The following is a 26,603-nucleotide window of genomic DNA, read 5'->3' as shown; positions in this document are numbered from 1 at the left end:
AACCTAAGCAAGTGAACTAACAGTGGGGGTAGAATTGGGTGGAGGGGTAGTGCTGAGTAGGGAACAAACATGCTCAGTGTTTAGGTATTATGATATGGGTTGGGGGTATGGGAGAGGGAGGGAAAGAAAACGCAAAGCTGTTTTCAAATTGTATCTCTGTGCTGTGGTCATTATTAGAGTCCTGTCTAGGTCTGGCCAATGCAACCCATCCTTCCCCCAACCCCAGACTAATCTTCCTAAAACAAGACTCCAATCATTCAACTCCCTGTTCAAATGTTTGCTATTGAATGAATCAAGCATCAAATAATTTCAGGCTTATGCTGGGCGTGATGGAGAATACGTTTGTAGAGATGAGACAAAGTCTGGGAAACAACTGGAGAACAGAAAGCAAGAACGTGCTTAAAAGTGCTGGGTGCAGGCGGGGGACAAACTAAGTATGTGATCACTATGGGCTGAGATGATCAAGAAAGGATAATCAAAGGAGGGGAGACTTCAGTGGATTGCCACCTGGCAAGAAAAATGAGATGTACTAAGTGAACTTTAGGGTTCCTTTCAATTCTCAGACCCCTGTTATTCTTTGAAATGGTTTATTCATTCATTCAACAAACACATGCTAAGCACTTCAACAAAACACTCGCTAAATATTTATTGAATGCCTTCTATGTGCCAGGAACTCTGCCAGACTGGAAATAGAGCAGTGAATAAAAGGCTTTGCACTTAACTCCTACAGTAAAATGGGAATGGCTGTTGGAAAGCAAGTTAGTGCAACAAAATGTGATAGATGTCACGATGGGCAAGTATAAGGTGCTCTAGGACCACGGTGTGGGGACCCTAACAGCCCCAGACCTTGAAGAGTATCCCTGGGAGATGATGTTTAAGCCAAGGCTGTAGCGCTGTGCATGAGTTAGCCAGATAAAAGGGACTTAAGTGTTCAAATGGAAGAATATCCTATGCAGAATTCTCGAGTTGAGAGACAGAACAGCAGGTCCACAGAACTGAAAGACATTTAAACGGGCCACAGCATGGGGGGTGAGTAGGGAGGGGTCAAGAAATGAGTCTACAGAGGCAGGCAGAGCCACACTATGGAGTATTTTGCTAAAGGTGTGGGAAGGAGTTTATACTTCATTGATAAGCTTTTTGGTGACATTAAAGTATTTGGCACAGTGTGCCACAGTGGCACAGCTACTAAGTACTTAATAATACACATCTGTTGAAGAGTGGATTGAGGAATGAATGGATGAATCCATGCAATGGACATGGGTGCATGATAATGACTCCGTCTGGAGCATTCGCTCCTGGAAGCAAGGCCGCTATTACTAAGGCATCATCTCCTTAGGTTTGCATGTCCAGCTGAACTCATGACCCCTCTCAGGCAGCTACTAACCTTGGTAGAATTACCCAGTCACCTGGCTTTCCCCAGCACATGGAATTGAAGTAAATCTGCATTAAAGTCAAAGTCTTTTTAGAGATAAGGGTAAAGTTTTACCTGGCACTAGTTTAGGCTTAAGCTACAAAAGCCTGACTCTTTTCTTAATCCTTGATGAAAAAAATAGCCTTCTGGGCATGAATATTACCAAATTAGATTATTCATAGCAGTGCTTCCATGGGCAAATAAATCTGAGGAGAGAGAGAGAGAGAGAGAGAAGAAGAAGAAGAAGAAGAAGAAGAAGAAGAAGAAGTTGTTTCAGAGAGATTTTACCTTCTAAGTGAGAAAAGAAAAAGTTAAGACAATTGTGAAAAGCTAACCTGAGCCCCTCCTTTGGAAGGTTTTAGGAGTTACTGAGCCTCGCCTTGGATCCCATCCCCAGAGCTGCCATGTGTCAGAGACCCATCAGCCACCACAGTGAGATGCTGTCTCTAGAAAGGGGGAGATTTTCAGGAATACAAGAGGTCATTCTGAGGATTCTAATTCATTACAAGGCCAAAGATTAACATAACACCCTCTTATTTATAACCAGAGACTTTCTCCTGATTTGCTGCAGAGTCACATTCAAAATTTGGGAGTTGATTTGGGTCCAGGTATAAATAACATACCAGAGTCAGTGCCCAGGAGAAGGGTCCAAAACTATTTCTGAAGTCATCATAACAGCTAAGCTTTCATTCGGCAGAGAGAGAATTTGAAGAGATCCTTAGAAAGATTCTTAATGCTGTTGCTAGGGACGTCGGTGTGTGTGTATCTCTGTACGGAGTGGGGGAGGGGTGGAGGAGGCGGGGTTTAATATGTCCTCTCAATCAGCAATGTCTCTCTAACATAATAAGCAGCCTGTGAAGGTCACTTGCCATTTTATTTCAGAGAGAAGCATTAAAAATGCCTAAATAAGCAGCTTTCTAGGAAATTCATTCTGTGTGTTTCATTAGTCATGTAAAGCATAACGTCATGAAAGGAGCCAGGTGCACCCATATGTAGCCGGCATGAAAGAAACACTGGAATCTTCCTCCCAACACTGAGCCTCTTGGTGGCCTATGACCCAGATCGGCTGACTACTTCCTCAGAACCTGCTCAGACAAAACCTCTAGCAATGCTTGCGCAGTCCTTGCTGGATTGGGAGCTTTCTTAGCTCCTGCTGGGAACTTGGAAAGGATTGCACAGATGCCCTTAGGTGCAGGGATGTGGCGGTCACCTGTGTGCTTCTGGTCCCATGAAGCTGTGGGCATAGGGGGGTGCCTGGCCCCAGGAGAGCCATAGGTCGCTTGCAGTCACAGATTGCTGGGTGGGCTCCTGGATGCCAGACAAGATTTCTTTCCCTGCAGTTGAGATAGTGCAATGCTAACTGGCTGCCTTTGCTGCCCCTCTGCTCATCCTTGAGTGACATTCGGTCTCGTTTGCCATGAAGCTTGTTGTCCCTGCATGCCGTTCCTGATGGACCTCACGGATACAATAGGCTAAAGACACACTGAAGTCATGGCATCCTTTGACTACACATACAAGAGATTGAGAAATCAAGCCTCCTCGGGGCGACAGTCCTGAAAACACACCTAGATTCTGAGCCAAGCTGTTTCCCTTTCCCCGTCCCTCCCTGTGCATCATTTGCTCTTTTTATTTGGCATCAAGAGTAGCTCAGTGATCATGGACTTCGGCTCTTGCCTGTAGTGATCCTGTTCGCATTTTATTCTTTACACAGAATAGGAAGGAGGTTCGCTTGCTTTGCGCAGAGGCTGAGCCACAGGAGAAAGCAAAGCCAATGTGATTTACTGAATGAAAGCACTGGACAATTACCAACAACTTGTTCCTCTGCTGCCTCGAACAACCTGAACTGGTGAGTAAAATTTACTGTTGTCTTTCTTCTTATGAGTGTGGGGCTGTCTCATTCACTGATTATGTTTTAAATATGTGTGTGTGTGTGTGTGTGTGTGTGTGTGTGTGTGTGTGTGTGTTGCTGCGGTTTAAATGATATTAAAAAAATCTGCATCTTCCAAAGTTAGCTGCAGGCAGTCCATGAAGAATGCATACAAGCACATACACAATGGTCTACGACAGCACATACATATCCATGTGCAGAGGCAAGAATGGGGGTGTGGGGAAGCCCCGCTTCTGATAATTAGGCATTTTGTTTGCAGCAAGCTTGAGGACATTACGTGCTCACCTAATTGATTAGCAAGAGCTATGAAAAATAAAATACTTTTTGTTGTATAAGATCATTTTCCAATCGGGCTCTTGAGTACCTACAAAATACCTGTTGGATTGGGTAAAGATGCATCCCATCAATGCTGACAATCCTGAATATACACCCAGGCATGTCTTTAATCCAGTTTAGAGGTTGGACATGCAGGGTGGGGTGCCAGCATTCTGTCCATCCTGGATGAGCGTGCCCCTAAGTAACATCCTGACTGTGATGTTGAGGATGCCCACTGAGGGCACACAGTGGGCATGCATGCAGACCCTCACTTGAGCCACTGCTGCTTTCATACCTGTATGCCTCCCGCCCTTTTTTCTTCCGTGAAGATGCATGCTTGGTAGGGTGCACTAGGTTCAAAGTGGGATACTGTGTCTTATTATCCATGCTGGTCTTTGGCCTCGCCAAGGCCACTGGAAGTACCACTGATAATCAAGTCTGGCTTTGCTTCTCTGCCGGGCCACAGAAATCCCTATACTCACTTGATTTCTTCATTTCCTAAATAAGATGCAAGGCAATCCCTGCAGAGGGGGAAGGCGAATGGAGAAAGCTATTGCTGTTACCCCCACCACCACGTCTTCTTAGTCTTTTGTTTGCCTGGCCATGGCAAGGCTTTACGGCAGCATCAGTCCATTTCTGGTGGGTTCGGAATCCATATAAATGTCATACCGAGTCTAATATCTTTGGTGGGCTCTGTCTGCAGTAGATCACTGGGTGTTCAGATGAAGTTGTGGTCTTGGGTGCTGACAAAGATGGATGCTGGCAGAACAGTGAGCAGCATGCTTCTCTAAATAAAGACCAGAGTTAGGAAATCTGAGAGATGGGTGAGGTTTTGCAGAGTAGAAAGTATCCCAGGCCCCCCAATCGCAAGAGTAGGGTCATTCTCCCCTGTGATGTGGCTGTTCCACAAAGGATGGCATTCCAACAGAAAGGAGATGGAATTGCCGAGTGGTTAGAAAATGTCAGGATAGTAGGGCACTTTTGCTAATTCCTAGACTGTGTATCTTTAGGAATTCCCTTACTTTCCCCAGATCTCCATTCTTCCATTCTTTCCATTCTTGATTGTTTCAAAGAAGGCATGCTAAGCTCAATTAATTTATCCATGAGATACTACTTAAAGCTTTCCTGTGAAAGGATCGGTAGGTAATCAAGATCATTGTTCATACGCTTTAATCCAGCGACCATGCATCAGAAACCCACAGATGAGGGTTTATGTGGGGATGAGGACATACATACCCCTTCTCCATCTAAGGCATATAGAGCACTCTGAAGGAAGCATGATAACACTCACAGAATTAGAAGGGGAAAATAGAGCTGAAAAATGGCATTTAAAAGAACAACTTCAAATAAATAGGTGATGTAAATAATATTTTTTAGTATTGATCAGGAATAACTGCTTTTCTATACTTACGATGCCAAAATAGTAAAGATCTTAAGTGTTTTGAAATGAACCTTTTGGAGGAGTTAGTTCAAGGATGAGGAGAACCCATGTATATAATTTATGTACAAATTACCCCCATACCCATGCACATGGAATTAGCAGCTACAAATGTGCTATGATTTATTTGAGGAATTCCAGAAGACCCATTGGCCAAAGAATTGTCCCATTTCTAGGATTAAGGTGCCTGAAATGCTTTTATCAGGGATTCAATTAAATATTGCTGTCTTTTATAAAATGCAAATATTCTTAGGAGGAATAACAAATTAAGACACTCATAGCCTATCATAAATGAATGCATTAAATTTTTTCTCCCTCAGGGGAAACCCAAAGGATATTGCATTAATATTATATTAATTCTTCTGCTTTCTATTTACTTCATACCTGTCTCCAGGCACTTCTTTTGTAATTATCACTTCACTCGTGATCAGAAAACTAAGGAGACTTTAGAACAAGCTATTGCCTTCTTTTTATGGGATGCTTGGATTAGACGATACCATCTAGATTTCCTCTAGGCCATCGAGAGTCACAAGTGGAAAGCTGAACTCATTATCTTTCCCCCTTTTAAATCCACTCTTCCTCCCGTATTCCTTTTTTTTTTTTAATTATTGGTGGAACCATTCTGCACCTAATCAGTCAAGCAGAGCTAATAGAAGCTATCATCAGGCTTCCTGATTCCTTGGGCCCCTCCATCCAATCACTAACCAAGTTTGGTCCATTTTGCTTCCTTCATTTTAATCTGCCCAGCCCTCTCCATCCCCATTGTCACATGCTATAGTTGAAGTCACCAGCTCTCATGGGGACTTTTTCAAGAGCTTATACTTTGTTGTCCCCTGTCACTGGTCCCACCACACTCCCTCCCCTTCAAACCACCCTCTAGATACTACCAGAGTGGTTCTCTAAAAATGCAAATCTCAGCCTTTCTCTAGTGCTTCCCTGTTGTGAACAGGTTGAAATCTATTGTCCCTCAACATGGCATGAAAGCTCTTGATGGTCTAGCCCTGCTATCTCTCCAGGCTTCTTTCCCAAGGTGCTAGCATGGTGGATGAAATGTACCTTTGGAAGTGTCAGAACCCAAAAGAATTCCATTGGGCCCCTGTGAGCATCAACCTACCAGGAACACTATGACATGTCCTAACCTGAGCTATTATACCTGGAATGCCCTTCCATTTCCTTCCTGCTGGTTGATTCCTCATTCGTTGTTCAAAATCTTGCTCAGGCATCACTGTCTCTAACCCATTTCCCCATACCTTCTTCTGCCATGACACCTCCTGCCACTCAGCCCTCTGTGCTACTTACTGCCTTAAACATTTGAGAGCAGTGTTAAGAGGCTAAGCTCTCAGATCTAGAATCATATTGCCTGGGTTTGAATCCCAGGTCTGTCCCCTTATTAGTACTTCAATTTCTTACTACATAAAGTGGGACTAATAATAGTCCTTACTTCACAAGGCTATTATGGGAGTCAAAGAGCTGATACATATAAAGGCATTACTTTATTTATTTTTTATTATTTATTTATTTATTTATTTTGAGAGAGAGGGAGAGAGAGAGCAGGGGAGGGGCAGTGAGAGAGGGAGAGAGAGAGATAATCCCAAGCAGGCTCCACGCTGCCAGTGCAGAACCCAATGCAGGGCTCGATCCCGTGAACTGTGAGATCATGACCTGAGCCGAGATCAGGAGTTGGAGGCTTAACCAACTGACCCACCCAAGTGCCCCAAAGGCATGATTTTAGTTTAGTTTAGTTTAGTTTAGTTTAGTTTAGTTTACTTATTGTGTGTGTGTGTGTATGTGAGAGAGAGAGAGAGAGAGAGAGAGAGAGAGTCGGGGAGAGGCAAGAAAGAGACATAGAATCCAAAGCAGGCTCCAGGCTCCAAGCTGTCAGCACAGAGCCCAATGCAGGGCTCACACTCCCGAATCGTGAGATCATGGCCTGAGCTAAAGTTGGTCACTCAACCAACTGAGCCACCCAGGCGCCCCGCAAAGGCCTTATTTTAAGTAGGGCCTGACTCAGAACGTGCTAAAGAAGTAAAAGCTATTATCATTATTCCATAATTTCACATATTACACTATTTCATACCTACATACACTTGTGTGACTGTCTTCCTTGTTAGCCTGTGAACCCCTTGGTGTTGGTGAAATAATCAACTTGTTTCAGTTTGCCTGGGATTTTCCCAGTTTTAGCACTGAAAGTCCTACCTCCAAGGAACCCCCTCAGTCCTAGGCAAACCAAGACAGTTGGTTAACCTCTGAGGGTGTCTTCTTTACCTTTGACTTCCCAGGGTCTATCGCAGGATACACAGACTACAAAGTAGATCACCCTTAAATATTTATTGGACTACAGAATCAAAATTGATTCTTTCCTCCTTCTTCATAAACACTCTTTTAAAACTTCAAATATAGTCTTCTTCCTGCTGTGAAGTCACCACTGACTTTTCAAAACTTACCACTGAATAACCAAATATATTTTTTTAAATGCACAGGAACTCGAAAGGTTATTTCCACCCTGCTATATATTATCAATGTAATGGAATTGCCCACTCTACAGCAATCAGAGACATACCTGTCATGTTAATAGCAAGTGGGGAATAGGAGAAGGGTCACACTTTCTTTTCTGTCTAATGACAGGCAGGTTGAAGTGTGAAGGTCCCCAGTTCACATCACAGCCTGAAGAGCAATCTTGTCTCAGTCAGAAATGTTCCCTTCGCTGAATGTATCTGTCTACCCAGCTGTCAAGAATGGCTGGAGCTCCCGTTTCTAATATGCTTTGTCTTACAACTGCTCCTCATCCAAACTGGCCCAGATCTTTTTTCACAGTACAAATATGATGAGAAAGTCCCACAACCAAGCTCCTGTGAGACAGGGACTCTGGACGTGCCAGAACTCATAACAAAGGCAAGATCTCTTCAGAATCAAGGTCTCGGAAGAAACTGACAGGCAGCCAGACCAAGCTCCCTCAGGCAGAATAATAGCAGAGTGGCTAAAAGCATGGACTTTGGAGTCAGAATTCATTTACGAGCTGTAGGATCTTGGACCTGTTACTAACCTCTCTGGGCCTCAGTTTCCTTATTTGCAAAGTGATGATATAATAGTACCAACTTTCTCCTAGGGTTATTATTACATTTTGTCTTAGCTTGTGAAACCAAAACCTGAGGCAAAAACCAATCATGAATGTTCTGTTGGGTATTGGGAGACACAACCTCAGGCAATCAAGAGTCAAGCCATCAAGGAAAAAAGGGAAATGAGTCAAGGAAGGAGAAAAAACAAATATAGGTGGTTTGTAACTGACCTAACCAAGCTTCACAAGAAAACACATCTGGTGGTTTGTTTGTATGTGATTGCTTCCAAGAAGCCCTCAGAGCAATCCGCAAGGGAGGAATGGAGAAGAAATCATCTGCGGGCTGCTTCCGGTCTCTTGCCTCTCATTGGTCCGGTTTTTCACATTTCCAGGTAGCGTGACCCAGTCCCTCAGGGTAGCCATTAGTAAAGCTGGAGCCTCCCTCATGGGTCTGGTTGGGTCAGAACTGCTGCAGCTACTGTCACAGCAAGCATGGTGGGGGCCGTGCCAGGACCCGCCCTTCGCGCGACGCAGCTGGTGTTAGAAGACAGGATAATGGTGGCAGCCAAGGCTCTCGAGTGGAGCAAGTAGCCAAAACCCAGGGAACAGGTGGTTTTAAAGTAAATCTGGGGAGGCTCCACTCTCCACAGATTATTCTTGCCATTTTGGATCTGGACTCTCCAGGCTACTGTCACTGTTTCCTTACGGTGGGCTCCAGATATATTTACAGGCCCTCCAAAAATGTAGCTGGGATAAGCTGAAATAAACAGCAGAAGTTTTTAAGTTTCATAAAGTGTAATTCATCAATTTATTTTATGGTTTCTGTTTTCTGTGCCTCTTCTAAGAAATGATCACCTCATGCAAGTTCACAAAGACTATCTCCTATTTTCTTCTGGAAGTTTTACAGTGTTCTCTTTTGCAGTTAGGTCTATAATTGATTTCATTTGAAGTTACTTTCTATCTATGATATGAGGTAGGGGTTGAGGTTTTGTTTTCGTTTTGCATATGGATATCTCATTGTTCCAGCACTATTTGTTGGAAAACATATTTTTCCCTATTGGATTACTTTGATACCTTTGTCAAAAATCAATTGATCAGGGGCACCCGGGCGGCTCTTGATTTCAGCTCAGGTCATTACCTCACGGTTCATAGGTTCAAGCCCGCATCAGGCTCTGTGCTGACAACACAGAGCTTGCTTGGGATTCTCTGTCTCCTCTCTCTGCCCACCCCCTCTCTTTCTCTCTCTCTCTCTCTAAAATAAGTAAACTTTTAAAAACTCCATTGATCATGTATGTGCATGCTATTTCTGGTCTCTCTATTCTGTTTCATGAAATTTATATGTCTTATCTTTGGGCCACAGTCTTTATCTGGAGAGCTATCCTTAAACCAGTACCACAGATCTTGATTACTGTGGCCTTGAGGCAATTCTTGAAATCAGGTAGTGTAAGTCTTCCAACTTTGTTCTTCTTTTTCAAAGTTATTTTGACTATTTTAAATCCTTTACATTTTTATAAAAATTTTAGAATCAGGTTTTCGATTTCTCAAAACCAAACAAACAAACAAACAAAACCCAACAACCCTGCTATACTGGGATTGTGCTGAATCTAGAGCTCAGTTAGGAAGAACTGGCATTGTAACAATACTGATTTCTTCTGATCCGATCCATGAAGAAGGTATATGTCTCTATTACTTAAGTTTTCTTTAATTTCACTCAGTAATGTCATGTAGTTGCAAGTATACAAGTTTTGCATACATTTGTTACTTTTATTGCTGAGTAGATTTTTGTAGATTTATTAGACCCTTCTACAAAATGTTCATGTCATCTGCAAATGAAGACTGTCTTGCTTCTTTCTTTCCAGTCTTTATGCCTTTATTTTTCTTGCCTTGCTACACTGACTAGAATGCCCGGTGTAACGGAAGAGATAGGAGTGATCATTCATGCCTTGTTTCTGATCCTAGGAGGAAGCACTTGGTCTTTAACCATTAAGTATAATGCTGGCTGTAGATTTTTGTAGAGAATCTTTATGAGGTTCAGGAAGTTCCCTTATATTCCTGAAAGCTTTATTATTATTATCATTATTATTATTATTATTATTATTATTGTGATGATGATGATGATGAATGGATGTCGAATAATGTCAAATGCTTCTTTTTCTGCATCTGTTAAGTGACCATATCATTTTTTTCTTTTATTCTGTTAATGCAATAAATTACATCAATGAGTGGTTGAATGTTATCCTGCTTTCCTGGAATATACCCTACTTGATCATGATATATTATCCTTTATGTATATTGCTGGATTTTATTTGCTAACATTTTGTTGAACTTTTTGGCTTCTATGTTCACGAGAGACATTGAGCAATAGCTTTCCTTTCTTATAATGCCTTTTTTCTGGTTTTGGTATCAGGGCAATGCTGACCTCAAAAATGAAACCAAATTTTTGGAAGAGTTTTGTGTAGAATCGGGTTTTTTTTTTCCCCTTAAATGTCTGCAGACTGTAACATTTAACATGACCTTTATCAAATATTGTGGGGGCAAAGAAACTATTAGAATGGAAAAAGAAAGTATAAAACTAGAAACTAGCTTTCTCATGCAGGATTTCATCACATCTCCTAAATTCTGGTCTAAAACTATGTTGCAGAGACCAGCCCACCTTCACTCAACAGATCTTGTTTGACCTTCTCTTTGGAGAAAACAAAGATACATCTTCTTTCCTTAGAGAGAGCACCAAGAGTTTTTTCTTATGAAAATAATGCCTAAAAACTGATTAATAGTGGTATGCCCATCCAACTGAATACTACTCAGCAAGAAAAAGTGAAGAACTACTAATAGAACAGTGTGGATAAATCTCAAAATAATTAAGCTGAGTTAAAGAAGCCATATTTTAAAGAGACAGAGAATAGTGATTATTCCATTTTAAGAAATCCTGGGGGGAGGGGAAAAAAACAATCTGTAGTGTCAGAAAGCAGATGAGTGGTTGCCTGGGAACAATAGGCCTGAAATAAATAGACGTCCAAATATTTTTTAATTTATTTGATTACATGAAAAAATATTTGAACGTCTAGTTATTTCAGGCATTCAGGCACTTTGCTAAACTACTGATAGGTATCATCTCATTTAAAATGCTAATATCCTTTTTAGACGTGACTTTTTTAATTGAGATAAAGAATACTGTTAATGATAAGGCAACTGAAGCTTAGGGAAGGTAAATAAACTTGCCCAGTGTCTTGCAGTTAATAGGTAGAAGAGTCAAAATCCAAAGTTAGATCAGCCTGATATCGAAGTCCCTACTTTTAATACTGTGTTTAAAATCACCATGATTGGGGCGCCTGGGTGGCTCAGTCGGTTGAGCGTCCGACTTCAGCCAGGTCACGATCTCGCGGTCTGTGAGTTCGAGCCCCGCGTCAGGCTCTGGGCTGATGGCTCAGAGCCTGGAGCCTGCTTCCGATTCTGTGTCTCCCTCTCTCTCTGCCCCTCCCCCGTTCATGCTCTGGCTCTCTCTGTCTCAAGAATAAATAAACGTTAAAAAAAAAATTAAAAAAAAAATTAATAAATAAAATCACCATGATTATCTTGCAGTTGAAGAATGGAATAAAATGTAACTATAGCTCTCAACCTGTTGAGTGTTTCAGTGAAAATGGCTAACAAGGAATGCCCTCTGAAGAGTGATATCCCAGACCTAACATGACAAAAACAATTTACCTACCAGTTCTCCTCCAGGATTCTGTATCTATTTTACCCATCAGGTATTTCATTCGTCATTTGAGTCTTCTCTTCTTCCCCAGTTCAATTTAATGCGAAAATGCAGAGTAGTGTTACTATCATTTTCAAGACACTTTGTTGGGTGCTGTAGGGGTTGCATGATATATCAGTAAAATCCCCAACGGGAATCATATGGCACATGAAAATAGAGTAACTGAGGAAAGGTTAATACATTTTGTACTTCTTTTGTTAAATTTGTCAGTATTTGAATCTTGTTAATGTCATGCTATTGTAAATGCAATTGTGTTCTCTTAATTTTGTTTTCATTTCATTGTGTTAAATCAGAAAGTAGAATAACAGACTTACAAACAAAAGGTAGACTTATATTGCCTTATATGTATATTACCTTTTATATTTACCTCCATAGTTTCTTTACCAATGCTTTATCTCTCCTTGTGTGAATTTGAGTCACTGTCTAGTACCCTGAAGGAGTCCCTTTACTATTTCTTGTAGGGAAGGTCTGCTGTTAAATTCTCTTGGTGTTTGTTTAGCCATGCATGTCTTAATATCACCTTCATTTTTTAAGGGTCATTATGCTGGATAGAGACAGTCTTTTTCTTTCAGCATCTGGAATATGTCATCCCACTTCCTTCTGTCCTCTATGGTTTTCTGGTGAAAAAAATCAGCTGTATATCTTTTTGAGGATTCCTTGTATGTAAGAAGTTATTTCTTGTTGTTTTCAGGATTTTCTCTCTGTTTTTAGCTTTTGACTGTTTCATTATGATGTATTTAGGTGGGATATCTTTGAATTTATCCTGCTTGGTGTTCATTGAGCTTCTTGGATGTGTAGGTTAATGCTTTTCACTAATCTGGGGAAGTTTTTGACCATAATTTCTTCAAATATGTTCTCCCCCTTCCTTCTTTTCCTTCTTAGACTCCTATTATATATATGTTGGTACACTTGATGGTGTTCCACACTTCTCTGAGACTCTGTTCATTTTTCTTCATTTCTTTCTCTTTTTGTTTTTAAAACTGGATAACCTCAGTACATCGATCTTCAAGTTTGCTGATTCCTTCTTCTGCCTACTCAAATTTGATGTTGAACCCCTCTAGTAAATTATTCATTTCCATTCTTTTACCTTTCAACTTCGTAATATCTATTTGGTTCTGGATTTGTTTTATAAATTCTACCTCTTTAGTGATACTCTCTGTTTGATGAGATATCATCCTCACAATTTTCTTTATTTCTTTAGATATGGTTTCCTTTTGTTCCTTGAACATATTTAAAGTTTTTGCCTAATAAGTAACATTTAGACTTCTTCATGGGCAATGTTTATTGACTGCTTTATTTCCTGTGAACGGGACATACTTTTGTTTGTTTTGTGTATGGCTCATATTTTTCGTGTTAAGAACTAGGCATCTTAAATATTATAATATGGTAACTCTAGAAATCAGATTATCCCATAATCCCACCTCCTCAGGGTTTATTGTTTAGTGATTTTTCAGAATTAAATCTGTGACATCTGTATTCTTTGTCACATGTGACCACTGATGTCTCTGCTTGGTTAGCTTAGTGGTCAACTAATGACTGAACACAAATTTCCTTAAATGCCTGAAACCAGTAAGTCTTCCAGTCCTAACAGAAGGGCTCTGTGCACACATTGGGGCACACTTTCAGTATTCTCCAGACAGCTGACAGCTCTGCCTGACCCTTCGCTTCCTGCTTGCACACAGCCCCAGCATCAGACAGAGAGAAGAGCTTAAGAGCTTCTCAGGTATTTTATGAGAAGGCTTCCAGCCCTGGGCATACCTGTGGTCTGCTAGATACCTTAGCCACTCGTCAGTTTTCCAAAGTCCTCTATGGACAGGCATTCCCCAGCACTTCCCTTTAAGCTTTTTGATTAGTCTATTGTTTGCCCCAACTTTTATCCACCCCCTCAGGCAGCTGTGATGATTAAACAATTGCTGATGTTTGTTTTTGGCAAGATGCCTTAGAGGAAAAGGTTATTTGCACTTGTGAACCCTGAGGCGGGTCAAATCAAGAAAAGTCTTGGGAGTGGGGCCTTCTAGGGAACCACCAGGAAGGTCAAAAGACAGTTCTCTCAAAATGGGGTCTTGAAAGAGGCTGCGTCACCATTTTGTACATCCAGTGGCTGCCAAGCTACTGTTTTTTTTATCATGAATATACACTGCTGGCTTTCAGGGCTACCACAGAGCCGGGGAAGCTAGAAACTGAGTACATTAAAAATGCCACATAGCTCCCTGTTCTTATCAAATCAGCCACTTTTCTCAAATAAACACTTCCTGGATTGCTGCAAACTTTGGTTAATTTCCAGGGTCCTGAGGAAGTTAATTTTGACATTTCCTGCTATGTTCTTATTGCTTTTGTGGAGGAGACGAGTTTTGGAGGCCATTACTCTGCCATTCCCACTGTCCTATTATTCTTCCGTTTTTAATCTTTCTGTAAAATGTTTATTTAGGCATACCACTTGTAAATCACTTTTTAAAAATCCCAGTTGGAGAGTTTTCTCTTTCATTAGGAAAAGTAAACTATTTGAGTATATTGTACTCACAGATATTTTCAGTGTTAGCCCTGCTGCATCATTTTACATTTCTACTTATTATGTTTTCTTATTTTGTTTCTTTTTATTTTTTAAATTTTTCTTTAGAGTTATCTTTATTCCTCTCCTTCGACTCATAGTTTGAAGTTCAGCTTTCTGTTTGACTACAAGTTCCTGTAAACACACATATTAAAATATCTAAACTTGTATTTTTCTATCAAAATAAAAACTAAACAGTGTAATAAGCATGCAAAGTCATCTATTAAAGCAATGTTTAAAACCAACAAAAAAAACTATTTAAATTATTACGATGTACTTTGGAGTCTCTGGTTTGGGAAGATTGAGGTAATCTTAATAATTTCTGCTATTTATTGAGTGGCTGCTGTAAGCATTGCACAGGATGCGTGCTTTCATTTGTTAATTCATTTCATCTTCATAACTCTGGAGGAACTCTTGTTACAGATGATGAAATGAACTCCAAGAATTTCAATAAAGTTCCTGGAGTCACATAGATTATAGATAACAACATCATGATCCAAGCTCGGGTCTGCCAAATTCCAAATCCAAGGCTACAATGCTTCTCAAGGACTCAGCCGTTTCTATAAGGGTAAAACCTTAAGAGTGTAGTTAGTTGGGAGGGGTGTGCACGTTTATGAGAAAAAATAACACGGAGTTGTCTTTCTCAGTCTCTCTCATCAGACAACATTTTAAATATAGAGGGGGAAAAGAAAATATAATGATAGATGAAATCTAGAAGAATAGAAACATGCTGAAAGATGGCCAGGAAGGAAGGGGCAGCTGGGGCAGCATGAGAAGGAAGTCAGAGAGACAGAGAGAGTCAACCTATTTTGACTGAAGGGAACAGATGGGAAATGAGCAAAGACAAAAGGGGCCATGTGGGCAGGTGTCATCGGTTAGAGGGCAAGTGACTGGAATTTGATCAATCGACAAGAATTTATTTACTGGACTCCTGGGCACTGTGTGAGATACAAAAGAATGTAGAGTTATTTTGGGAATGATAATGATGTAGACAAGACAGATGGCTTGAACTGGGGCATTAACGCTGAAGGAAAAGGCTAGAGACAGAAGGCAGAGAGAAAGAGGTTAAGGCAATCTCCATGTGAGCCAGCTTGCATATCAATCTGGATTTTTTGTGGGAATGGCAAGATATAGAGGAAACGCTATAATTGCTATTGAATCAAAGTTAAAGGATGTGTAGATGGAAGGAGGAAGATGCCAAATCACCTACTCTATTTCTGCATTTAGGTAAATGAAGAGATTATTAAAGATTTATGAAAACACACCCATATGTACATACACACTACAGAGAGTGCATTAAGTCATCCTCCCAAATGTAAATATGACCATTCAGCAAAGACTGGGTGGGGCCTGATACACGTGACTCACCCTGAATAGATCTGACCATGTTGGAAGGTACTGGGAAGGCTTTTTGTGTTGGAGGAAATTGCAAGCAACACTTAAAAGGTGCCTAAAGACATTCAACAATGTAATGAGGATAGATCTCCATTTGTTAATGTGCAAGTAAGTCAAGGTTAGTTGGGGCCAATGGACATGGAACCCAGTTCAGAAGTATGAGCAGAAAATGAGCTTTCTGAGTAGTTCCTTAGAATATTACTTGTAATAGACTCTCATATGAACATTCCTTTATTCTAAAGTATTTACTGAGCATCTTCTGTAACAAAAAATGATAGCTTCCATGAGTTTTCTATACTCTAAGCTCTTTACATGCATTATCTCACCATTCATAACCATAATGTGCTATTAGTATTATCTCTATTTTATAAACGAGAAAAATAAGATTCAGGTGTGTTAAATAACTCACCCAAGATCACATAGTCAGTAGCTGGAAGAGGAGCAATCCATAGCCTAATCTGTATCATGTTTCTTTCACTTTGAGGCAGGTACATTTTTGGTGCTGGGGATATAAAAATTCATACTTGGCATTCCTTGTTCTTGAGAAACACATAGACTAGCTAGGAGACAGAAAGCCAAAGAGTTGCAATACAATAAAATATTTTCTGTAAGAAGCATATACCAAGCGAATGAGTAAAGAAATACACAAGTTTGCCTCAGACTGTCAGAGACCCCTTGAGCATAGACCTTAAGGCTCAGCAATTGTTTCCTGGGTGGTGAAGTCACAGGTGGGATTCCAATACAGGCAAAAGCAGTGCAAACAAGCACCCAGATGCAGGAAAGAGTTTGAACTATTTAGGAAACTCTAAGGAGATCAGAAAGACAGAAACATAAAACATAGAGGTATAGTAGGCAATGAGGCTGGAGAGGTAAGAACTGGTATGTGAGGCCAAAGAACTTAGAGTTTATCCTATAGAAATTGGGGAATCATCAAAGTCAGTCCCATGATGAGTTGGGTTAATAAAAGAGATTCTTACATGATATGGTATCATGAGATCCATAAAACTATGACAATTCAAAGACTGGAAATGACGTCCAAGGGCCACAGCTATGTAACAATGGCAGCATTACAAATGGAAGACTCCATCGGAGATTCAAGGGAAGGTGGTGAGAACGCAGCAGTGTGCTCCAGAGAGATCTGGGCCCAGTGTACTAGAGGCTTCCCCGGGGTGAAGCCGTGGTACACAATTGCCTTGGCCAGTTGTTTCACTCATGCATTTGCTCATCCAGTACACATATGCATGCCAGGCAGCCGTTGCCTCAGCAGCATCAATATGTCAGTAGCAGTACCCAACTTAATAGTGGATGGCTTTTGAAATGGCATGGCTGATCTCCTGGAAACTGACTCCAGGTGTGACATTGGTGAGGACCTGTTTAGAGGTTTGTGGAACAACAGTCAAGTACTACTTGGAGAATACCAGTAGTGAGTCCCCCCAGAGGACACTATCTGGAGTATCTGGGGTAAGCAGGGATGGAGCTATGGATACAAATCCCCCAAACTTCTGGGCACTGGGGTAGCTCACCAAATCTCAGACAAGACGCACAATTTAACACCTCAAGAGAAGGGGTATCTGCAGGGAACAACCATACCCAACAGAGGGCAGCATCTAAAAGGAGGTAAGTAGAAAGGTCCCAATTACATATACCCAAGGGGAACTGAACAGAACTCCTGGTTATAGATTTGAGACACTTCCCCTCAGTGGGACAGAGACCAAAAGACTTGAGTCAAGGCTCATGTCGTATACATGTGTGTATATAAGTGTATATGTGTAGATAGTAAATGGATATAGTCATTACATTCTTGTCCCCAATTAGCTACGTGGCTGTAAACAAGCTGTTTCCCTCCCTGAGTTTCAGCCTTCTCGTCGATAACATGAAAAAGCTGGCCCTCATCTTGAAGGTCGCCTCCAGCTACAGTATTTTATTAGGATTCCAGATGGTTACTGGTGATGATAAAATTCTTTGTCAACTTATAATTACGTTGTGTAAATGATACAACATCAGGTTTTCCTCTTCTCAGGAACTGCTTTGTGAAAATGACCCAACAAATGCAGAATCTGCATCTTTCTCAGTCGAAAAAACATAGTGCCCCATCGTCTCCCAACGCTGCCAAACGCCTGTACAGAAACCTCTCTGAGAAGCTGAAGGGAAGCCACTCTTCGTTCGATGAGGCCTATTTCAGAACAAGAACCGACCGGCTGAGCCTCAGGAAGACCTCAGTGGTAATAACATGCTTTAGATTCTTGTCTCTGCTTGCTTTGTGGAGTTGTGTTTGGGTTTAAGGAGATGCTAAGATGTTCCACGTTTACTTCAGAACCTGGTGTTTGCAGGTCTACAAGTGCCAAGAGTCAGATAAGGCAGGAACCACACGTGTCTGTGCTGAAGCCAAAGCTTGAGTGATTGCAGGAGTTTCCCTTTCTTTTTCTTAATTTCTTGCCCCTTCTTTTCTCTTAGTTTTTCTTTCTCCAATATATCAGAGAAACAAACAAACAAAATAGCAGTTTGATAACTGTGGAGCATGAATGATATAGGCTTTCTGAAAGCTTCAGTATTCATTCAAGTATCAAATAAACAATGAATATTTCATTTACTTATTTGTAATGTGCAGCCCATATGTATTCCAGAGGCATTCAAAACAGAATCCAGGCCAAAAAAAAAAAAAGTGTATGTATTATATAATGGGAAATAACTAAAGTGATAGAGGGAGAGAGGGAGAGAGGAAGGGAAGGGAAGGGAAGGGAAGGGAAGGGAAGGGAAGGGAAGGAAGGGAAGGAAGGAAAGAGTGAAAAAGAAAAAAGGTAGAAAAGGGGGCACCTGGGTGGCTCAGTCAGTTGGGTGTCCAACTTCGGCTCAGGTCATGATCCCACGGTTTGTGAGTTTGAGCCCCGTGTTGGGCTCTATGCTGTCAGTTCAGAGCATGGAGCTTGCTTCGAATTCTGTGTCTCTCTCTCTCTGCCCCTCCCCTTCTCATCTCTCTGACCCTCCCCCGCTCATGCTCTGTCTCTGTCTCTCAAAAAAATGAGTAAATGTTAAAAAAAAAATTCTTTAAAAAAAAAAAAACTAGAAAATGATGAAGATAGAAATAGAAACAGATATACTAAAAGCCTCGGCAAATATAGTACCTAAAATTTATCATTACATTTATCTCTGAGCTCCTCGTCAGTCAAAGCAAAAAGGGAAGCCCAAGTGGTTATAGCATTCCATTAGCTGATAACTGAAAGTATATCAGTCTACCAGGAGAAACGAGTATTTTCCTGTTTATAGTCCTCTGGGCCTTTATATGACGTCACAGTGAATTCTGTAATAGAGTACAAAGGTCTGTATTGGTGATGTTATAGACTCTCTCATAGAGTAGTTTCTGATACTACCATCAGTAAAAGCTGAGGGCATAATATATCAACATGCTCAGCAAGGGCATTTCTGCAGGGGGCAATAACACCATTTGTTGGAGCTTCAAACAGAAATGAGCCCTAGGCTTTCCCAAGAGAAACATGCTAGAGTTTGCCAACGAAAGCATGGAGGAGGAAAGGACTTCAGAGTGAGAGCAAATACGGTGCATGAGAAATGAGGCATAGTAAGAATGACAACCAAATACACAACTGTGGACAGGGCAGCATGTTGACTTTGTTCTGTTTTCCCATTTGTTGTCTCATTTCAAGCTCATCTTCTGGGAGGGCTTGGTTGTGGCTGACTTAAGGCCTAAGCATCAGAGGCTCTTCAGTTTGGCAGATTGGAGACAAAACACCTTTGCATTCAGTAGATTGTCCTGTAGCAAAGAGAGCTGCACACCAAAATAGTTCTATCCCTTGGGACCCCACTGTCAAAACAAGTATTTGCATAATAGCATTGTATTTCCCTCAGATTTCAACCATGTGTCCTGTACTCACTTAAGCTGACCTGCTACCTTTGATGGAGAGAATTGATTTTTGATGGTACTAAAATTAAACCTGCCAACCATAAATATGTTCGATCAGGCAAACCTGCAACCATAAATATGTTCGACCAGGTCCTAAGCTGTGTCAGGACCGATGGTATTTCAACATTCTTTAAAGAGCAAACAACACTTAGAGAAGATCCCAAACAGATGTAGAAATAGTGTATGTGTTGCTCTTCTCCCATGAGCTACAGAAATACGTATGAGAGAATTCCAGACCTTTTGTCCTTTGTTTACTATTAATCTCTGGTAGAACTTTTCAGTGGAATCGTATTGTCGTTAGCTACTTTTTTTTCTATAGGTGATTTGAATCCTGTGAACATTCAACTTTTGGTCCTCTCAGCACAGGTGGCCACCCAACCACCAAAGCTCTCCCTGGACACCACCTCTTGAGCCCTTCCCTCAGGGGCTCAGCAATGCCAGGTGTTCGGTGGTTGAGGCCTCGGGGCTGAGAAGGTGCAGACGTTAGTTAGTACAGAGGAGTCTAGGAGCTGGGGAGCCAGCCTGCAGGCAGTGAGAGCTATTTGGGAGCTGCAGAAAGGAAGGGGTATGTAACATCAGTTTTAGAGAGACTACTCTCATCTCAATATGAAACATGGGCTGGAGGAGACAAGAACCAGCAATGGGCAGGTCATTGCCATCGTCCAGGCAAGGGATGACAGTGTCTGGGTCTGGGTGATAGAAGAGAAGGGACGTGGGGATGGGGAGAGAGGGGATGAGCGGAGGGGAGATCGTGCTCTCAACTCCAAGCCAGTCGTAATTTAAATGACCTGTACTGCGTTAGCTATGCCAGCACTTCCCGAACTGTGTTCTGTAGAATGCTATTCCGGGGGCAGTTAAAACAAATGCAATGAAAAATATGTTCTCTGCACAAATATTTAAAATAGGTCATATTTCTCACCTATCAGAGAGGCATAACTGCATGTTAGAATTATCAAAGGCCCTGACGGGTCTTATAGTAAAATAGTGTGGTAACCTAGACGAATCCAGTGTGTACCAGATTGATATGACTGCAGGCCACGTTCCTCATGGGACACCTTCTAATGACCTATCAGATGGTTTCGCACAGAAGACTGGTTTCGAGAAAAGCCAGTGTTTGCCCTTACCTGTAGACTAGCCATGCCCTACTGTATGGTCTCAATGCATCTAAATGTACAGATCCATTCAATGGCCATTAGACAAGAGGGAGGGAGGATCCAGCTGTGTTTAACAAGTCGTGTTTGTTGGGATCAATTGCAGTTATGAGTGGGGATGCAGTCACTGAAGTTAAAACAGCTAAGCTGCGAGGCAAGCCGGTCTATGAAAGTGTGCTCACCTGTGTGTGTGCTTGTCCTCCAGAACTTCCAGGGCAACGAAGCCATGTTTGAAGCAGTCGAACAACAGGACATGGATGCTGTGCAGATCCTCCTGTATCAATATACACCAGAGGAGCTAGATCTCAACACCCCTAACAGTGAGGGGCTGACGCCCCTGGATATCGCCATCATGACCAACAACGTGCCCATTGCCAGGATTCTTCTGAGGACAGGGGCCAGAGAAAGCCCGCACTGTAAGTAAACCTGGGGATAAAAACATGTATTATTAAGGCTAGATCCAGCTTCGTGCCACCGAAATAGCATGACTGACATTTACAGCATGAACAGTTGATGAAGATAGGCTCAGAATTCCTTTACATGTTTTCACGGACTTTCATGCAAATACCTATAGAATTTTACCAGTGAAGGCATCAAGTTATGTGCTACATAGAATACACCAAGTGGAATTGAAAGGGATCCTTGAAAGAACTTCCTCCTAAGAATTTAACCCAAGTTTTAAAATAAATGAAACACTCCAAGTGAGGCTATAGAATAGGAAGTATACATAGAAAAGGTTTAAGTGTGTATGTGGGTTAGTGTCTTGGGTCCACAGTCAATATGGTGGCTTGCTTCATTCATTCATTCATTCATTCATTCGGCAAATACTGAGGACAGGGGCGCCTGGGTGGCTCAGTCGGTTGGGCGTCCGACTTCGGCTCAGGTCATGATCTCGTGATCCCCGCGTGAGTTTGAACCCCGCGTCGGGCTCTGTGCTGACAGCTCAGAGCCTGGAGCCTGTTTCAGATTCTGTGTCTCCCTCTCTCTCTGACCCTCCCCTGTTCATGCTGTGTCTCTCTCTGTCTCAAAAATAAATGTTAAAAAAACAACAACAAACAAACACTGAGGACAGAGCACTGTTCTAGGTACCTAGGCTCACCTCACCATGGTGAACAAGACAAAATCCCTATTGTCATAGAACTTACACACTAGTGGAGGAGACTTCCAATAAGCAAGTAAATAGATCAATTAAGTTGTAAACGCAAATAGTGACAAATGTGATGAAGAAAATAAGTGAGTGGCTAGAGACTGACAGAGTGGGGACTATTCTAAATAGGGTTGGGCAAGAAAAGCCTCTCTGATGCAGTGACATTTGAGCCTGGTCCTAGAGGATATCAAGGAATGAGCCAAGTGAGGACATGTGGGGTCACATTCTAGGCAGAGTGAATAGCAAATAGAAAGCTGCCAAGGCAGGTAGGAGTGAGTTGCCCTGTTTGAAGAACGAGGCCAGTGTGGCTACAGCAGATAAACCAAGGGGAGAGTGATGGTGGAGGAAGACCATTCAGGCTCTTGCAGACCACGGTAAGGTGTTTCACTTTGATTGTAAATGTGATGGGGAGACAGCAGAGCAGTTTAAGCAGCTGAATAATGTGTTCTGGTTTACATTTGAGACGATCACTGCAGGGCTCTGCGGGAGATAAGACAGTGGCGGGGCCACTGCGAAATTGGGAAGACTGGTTAGGGGTCCAGGAGACAGATGCAGGTGCTTGGTGGGGGGCTGGTGCGGAATTCTGGATGCGCCTTTGAACAGCTTGAGATACAATTCACATGCATGCGATTCACCCATTTCACATGTACAGTTCAGTGGTTTTTGGTAAATGCACGGTTGTGCAACCATCACCACAATCAGGTTTAGACCCTTTTCTTCACTCACACCTCACCTTTTAGCTACCACTGCCCGACCTCCCCACTCTTCCCAGTCCTAGGCAGACACTAAGCTACCTTGTCTTTCTGTATAGATTTGCCCAGTCAGGACATTTCACGTAAATGGAATCCGATAACGCATGGTCTTTCGGGACCGGCTGCTTTCCGGATGTGTTTTGAAGTAGAGCTGAGAGTACTTGCCAAAGGGAGCTGCTCTGGGGCCCGTGGCAGAGCCCGCCGGGAGCGGACAGGACAAAGTCGCACAGCCCTTGCCCTGCGCCAGGCACTATTCTGAGCACTTTACATGCATTCACTCCTTTAAACCCTACAGCAACATTCCGAGGTGGGCACTCACATTCCCCTGGTGCAAACTCTCTGACCCAATGACCACAATGGCTCCAAGCCACAGTTTTTATGTTTCCTAAAAGAAAAAAGTAAACCCATCAAACTGTTACTTTCACTAATACTGATTCACTTACTTCCAAGCGGTGAGACCCAGAGAAGCAAGCAAATATATAATTAGAGGCCACATCTCTGCTCGTAAGTTTCATAAACCCCCACCACCCAAAGACTACGTACAGAGGCAGATCCTTGTATCAGAAAACTCTTTATTTTAAAAATGCTGGGCTCACCACATCCCTGTCACACAGAGTGAGGATTTGGGGTCCGTAGGATCGGGGCTTCTCAGTAAGAGCTCTTTCGTCAAAGTGTCACTTCTTTCTAGTGGAGCGGGGGGCTTGGAGGGGTAGGGGTGGGCAAATAGAGATGGAAGAAATCGAAAGCCCTCTTTGCTACCTTCTAATTTATGTTGCAATAACGTCTATCCCAAAGATCCAGTGAGAGAGCGGTGGAGAGAGGAGCAGAGGGTCTGAACATAGAGAATGTGGACTGAGCCCCATTCTGTAGGAACAAGGGAACCATTCATGCAGATGTTGCCTGCACTGGGCTGGATGAAACATCAGTCCCACTTACCTGAGACACTACAAAGAATTCTGCATTTTCCGTGAAACCAGTGAGACTCCCAATCTCCCCAAGTCCTCTTGTGCATAATTAAATCTCCATAAAAGAACCCACGTACTAAATATCTAGTTAAACCAAAAACAATTTCATTCAAAAGGTCCCTGGTTTTTCTCATTCCCTCTGGGATGATAACCAGAACCATCATCACAAAGTTGTAAAGGAAGGTGAGAGATAAACCTAGGTTTTAGCCTCCAGGAACTAGGACACCTAAGTCACCTTGGCCACACAAAAAGTCAAAGAGATAGTTCCCTGTTAGACTCCCACATGTGTAAAAATGGCAAAGGAATATCGATTGGGTAGCTATGAAGTCTCCATATACATGAGTTTTCATGGTAGCACAGACTCTGAGGGGGTTACGTGACTAACCAAAGGTCACACATCTGGCAGGTGAATAGGGATGTCAATGACTCAAACCCAACTCTGTGGGACACCCATGCCTGGGATCCTCCTATGCAAACTTGCTGCTTTTCCAAATAATCAATATGGAGGACTGGGGCCCTGAATCTTTCCCTTTGTGCCATTTGCTAAAATCCTACAGTATATTGTTTTGTTCTGTCCTATACCCTAAGGTGCCTTTCCTGTTGGAGAGAGGCATGATAGAAAAGCACAATCTGTTTTCAGGGATTTTTAATTCACTTTATATATCAAGTACAAAAGACACAGAATTGCTTCTGTGGATGAGTGTGAGCCAGCCCATGAGAAACACCAGGGTTCGCCAGCCAGAACCAGATAAGCAAACACCTGCTGCGAATTGTTCCCCAGAAGTTGCAGAGGCAGGAAGTAAAAGAAGAAAAATAACAATGAGGTCTTAATTTCTTCGAGTGTTTTACACATTGTAAAACTTCTTTTGCTTGCATCACCTCATTCGGTCCTCACAACTGGCTTATGAGATGGGAGTCTCTTTCATCCTTTTGCTCAATGAGGAAACTAGAATAAGAAAAGTCAAGGGTGCCTGGGAGGCTGAGTTGGTTAAGCATCTGCCTCTTGATTTCAGCTCAGACCATGATCTCACGGTTTATGAGATTGAGCCCTGGGTCAGGCTCTGCACTGACAGCATGGAGCCTGCTTGGGATTTTCTCTTTCCCTCTATCTATGCTCCTCTCCTGCTGCCTCTCTCTCTCTCTCTCTCTCTCTCTCTCTCTCTCTGTCTCTCTGTCTCGAAACAAAGTAAATAAACATTAAAAAAAGGAAAGTCAAAATAATTCACCCAATGCTACAAAGCTAGTAGATGGCAGAAGTAGGATTTAAACCCAATTCCTCTATATTAAATGCTTTGGTATTTGTGTAAAAGCATCAGCACACTCACTATCACACCTCAATTCTTTCCTTCCCTGACTCTCTGTCAGCTCCTCTTCTAATGCCAGTCAGGTATTCCAAAGCAGAGTACAGAGTCTCTATGAGGGTTAATTTTCTGTCTTCTGTTTCCTGTGTGTTCCCTTCTGAAAGCCAGCCCGATGTGCTTTCCACTCTGCAACCAAGGATCCCAGCACAACTCTGAAGCAATCCTCTGTGATTCTCCCCAGCTCATTGCAGGAATCACAAAGACACAGCTGAGTTTAGGGACCTAACTCTAAATTATTGGTCAGGCATGCTTTTCAGTCTTTAGCTCCTGAATCACAACACCATAGCAAGGTGTTCTTTACAAACGTGGCTTGAAACTCAACCATGTACATTTCCTTCTTTATTGGGAAAGTCCCAGAAGTAGCCACCCAAACTTGCACACCACCCCCATGTTAAATACATGCAGAACCCGGCCTACTCATTAGATCAATCTAGTATCCTTATTCGGTGACTTTTCCCATTCTTCCCATCTTTAAGCAAGCAGCAAAGTAATATCCATTCCTTCTAATATCAGTCTTGATTAAAGTAGAATCCCAAATACTTCCAGGTGGACTGGTGTGCTGAGCTCAGGAAACAGGCACAGACTAGAAAGGACTGGAACTAGGACAGCTAATGTAGAGAAGCACCTCACGACACCCAGGGACTGTGCCTTTGGTTGTTCATCCACTCAGTATCCCAGTCGCCATGACACCTGCTCAACTGAACAAACGCTATCCAAGAAACACTTGTCTCTATAAGTGAAAGTCCCCAGTCTAAGCCTTTGCCTCATTCTGACTAACTCATATCCTGCCCCCATTCTGAAATCCCAGTTCAGCAGCCTCTAGAAGGAATTTGCCAAATCATCAGTGGGGTCCTTGCCTTTCTGAGACTGCTATTTATTTCACATCGTCTAGTAATCATAAAGAAATGAGTTCTTTTTGGATACCTACCATGTACAAATCTGGTCACTCACATGGATTTTGTCTGTCTTGCGACCCCAGTACCCGGCACAGAGTAGGTGCTCAGAAATCTTCAGTTGAAATTTTGAACCCTGTCTCCCACTGCTGGGAATTACAGGTATTGAATTTATGCACATACACACGCACATGAGTTACGTGCAGAGCGCATTACACAGAGTATGGAAAATACCTGTAAGTCTTCCAGCAATTTACGCTCGGGAGTATCTTTTGCTATTGTTGCATTGTTATTTTTCCAGGTACTGTTGTAGAATTTGGCCGTAGAGGGAGCCTGACTGTTTTCAGCTTTACACTGTTGAATGATGCGGACCAGGAAGGATGGTGGGATGCACTTCATCTTCAGTCTTTCTGCCCTTCCTTGCAGCTGTGTTCTCCCTTCTCGGCAGGCCCTCTCTGCATTTCTCTGTGATCTCTCTCACTTTCCCTCAGGTATTGCCCGTGGAACTGGGAGATGTCGCCCAGAATTAGTTATGTTCAATGACTTCATAAAACGCAATTGCCCAGTAAGCTGTCACGCGAGTATGGCGCGGACACAGATGTTACAATTTTGAC

The 26,603-nt window shown here is 42.2% G+C and overlaps 1 protein-coding gene across 1 annotated transcript in view; it reads left to right on the top strand.

Annotated features, from left to right (window-relative positions):
• Positions 1-3,129: 3,129 nt before the first annotated feature.
• Positions 3,130-26,603, top strand: part of ANKFN1 (ankyrin repeat and fibronectin type III domain containing 1) — a 150,646-nt gene continuing 127,172 nt past the window's right edge. The window contains exons 1-3 of the mRNA XM_047080382.1: positions 3,130-3,257; positions 17,825-18,026; positions 21,077-21,287. Of these exons, the coding sequence (XP_046936338.1) occupies positions 17,841-18,026; positions 21,077-21,287 (397 nt within the window). The 5' untranslated portion in view covers positions 3,130-3,257; positions 17,825-17,840. The remainder of the gene's footprint in view (positions 3,258-17,824; positions 18,027-21,076; positions 21,288-26,603) is intronic.

This window comes from Lynx rufus, unplaced genomic scaffold (assembly GCF_022079265.1).
Source record: "Lynx rufus isolate CCGP_SWC_20201006 ecotype Redwood Valley unplaced genomic scaffold, mLynRuf1.p SCAF_18, whole genome shotgun sequence".
NCBI lineage: Eukaryota > Metazoa > Chordata > Mammalia > Carnivora > Felidae > Lynx > Lynx rufus.
Note: the sequence above shows the minus strand (reverse complement) of the source record. Positions and strands in the feature narration are given on the sequence as shown.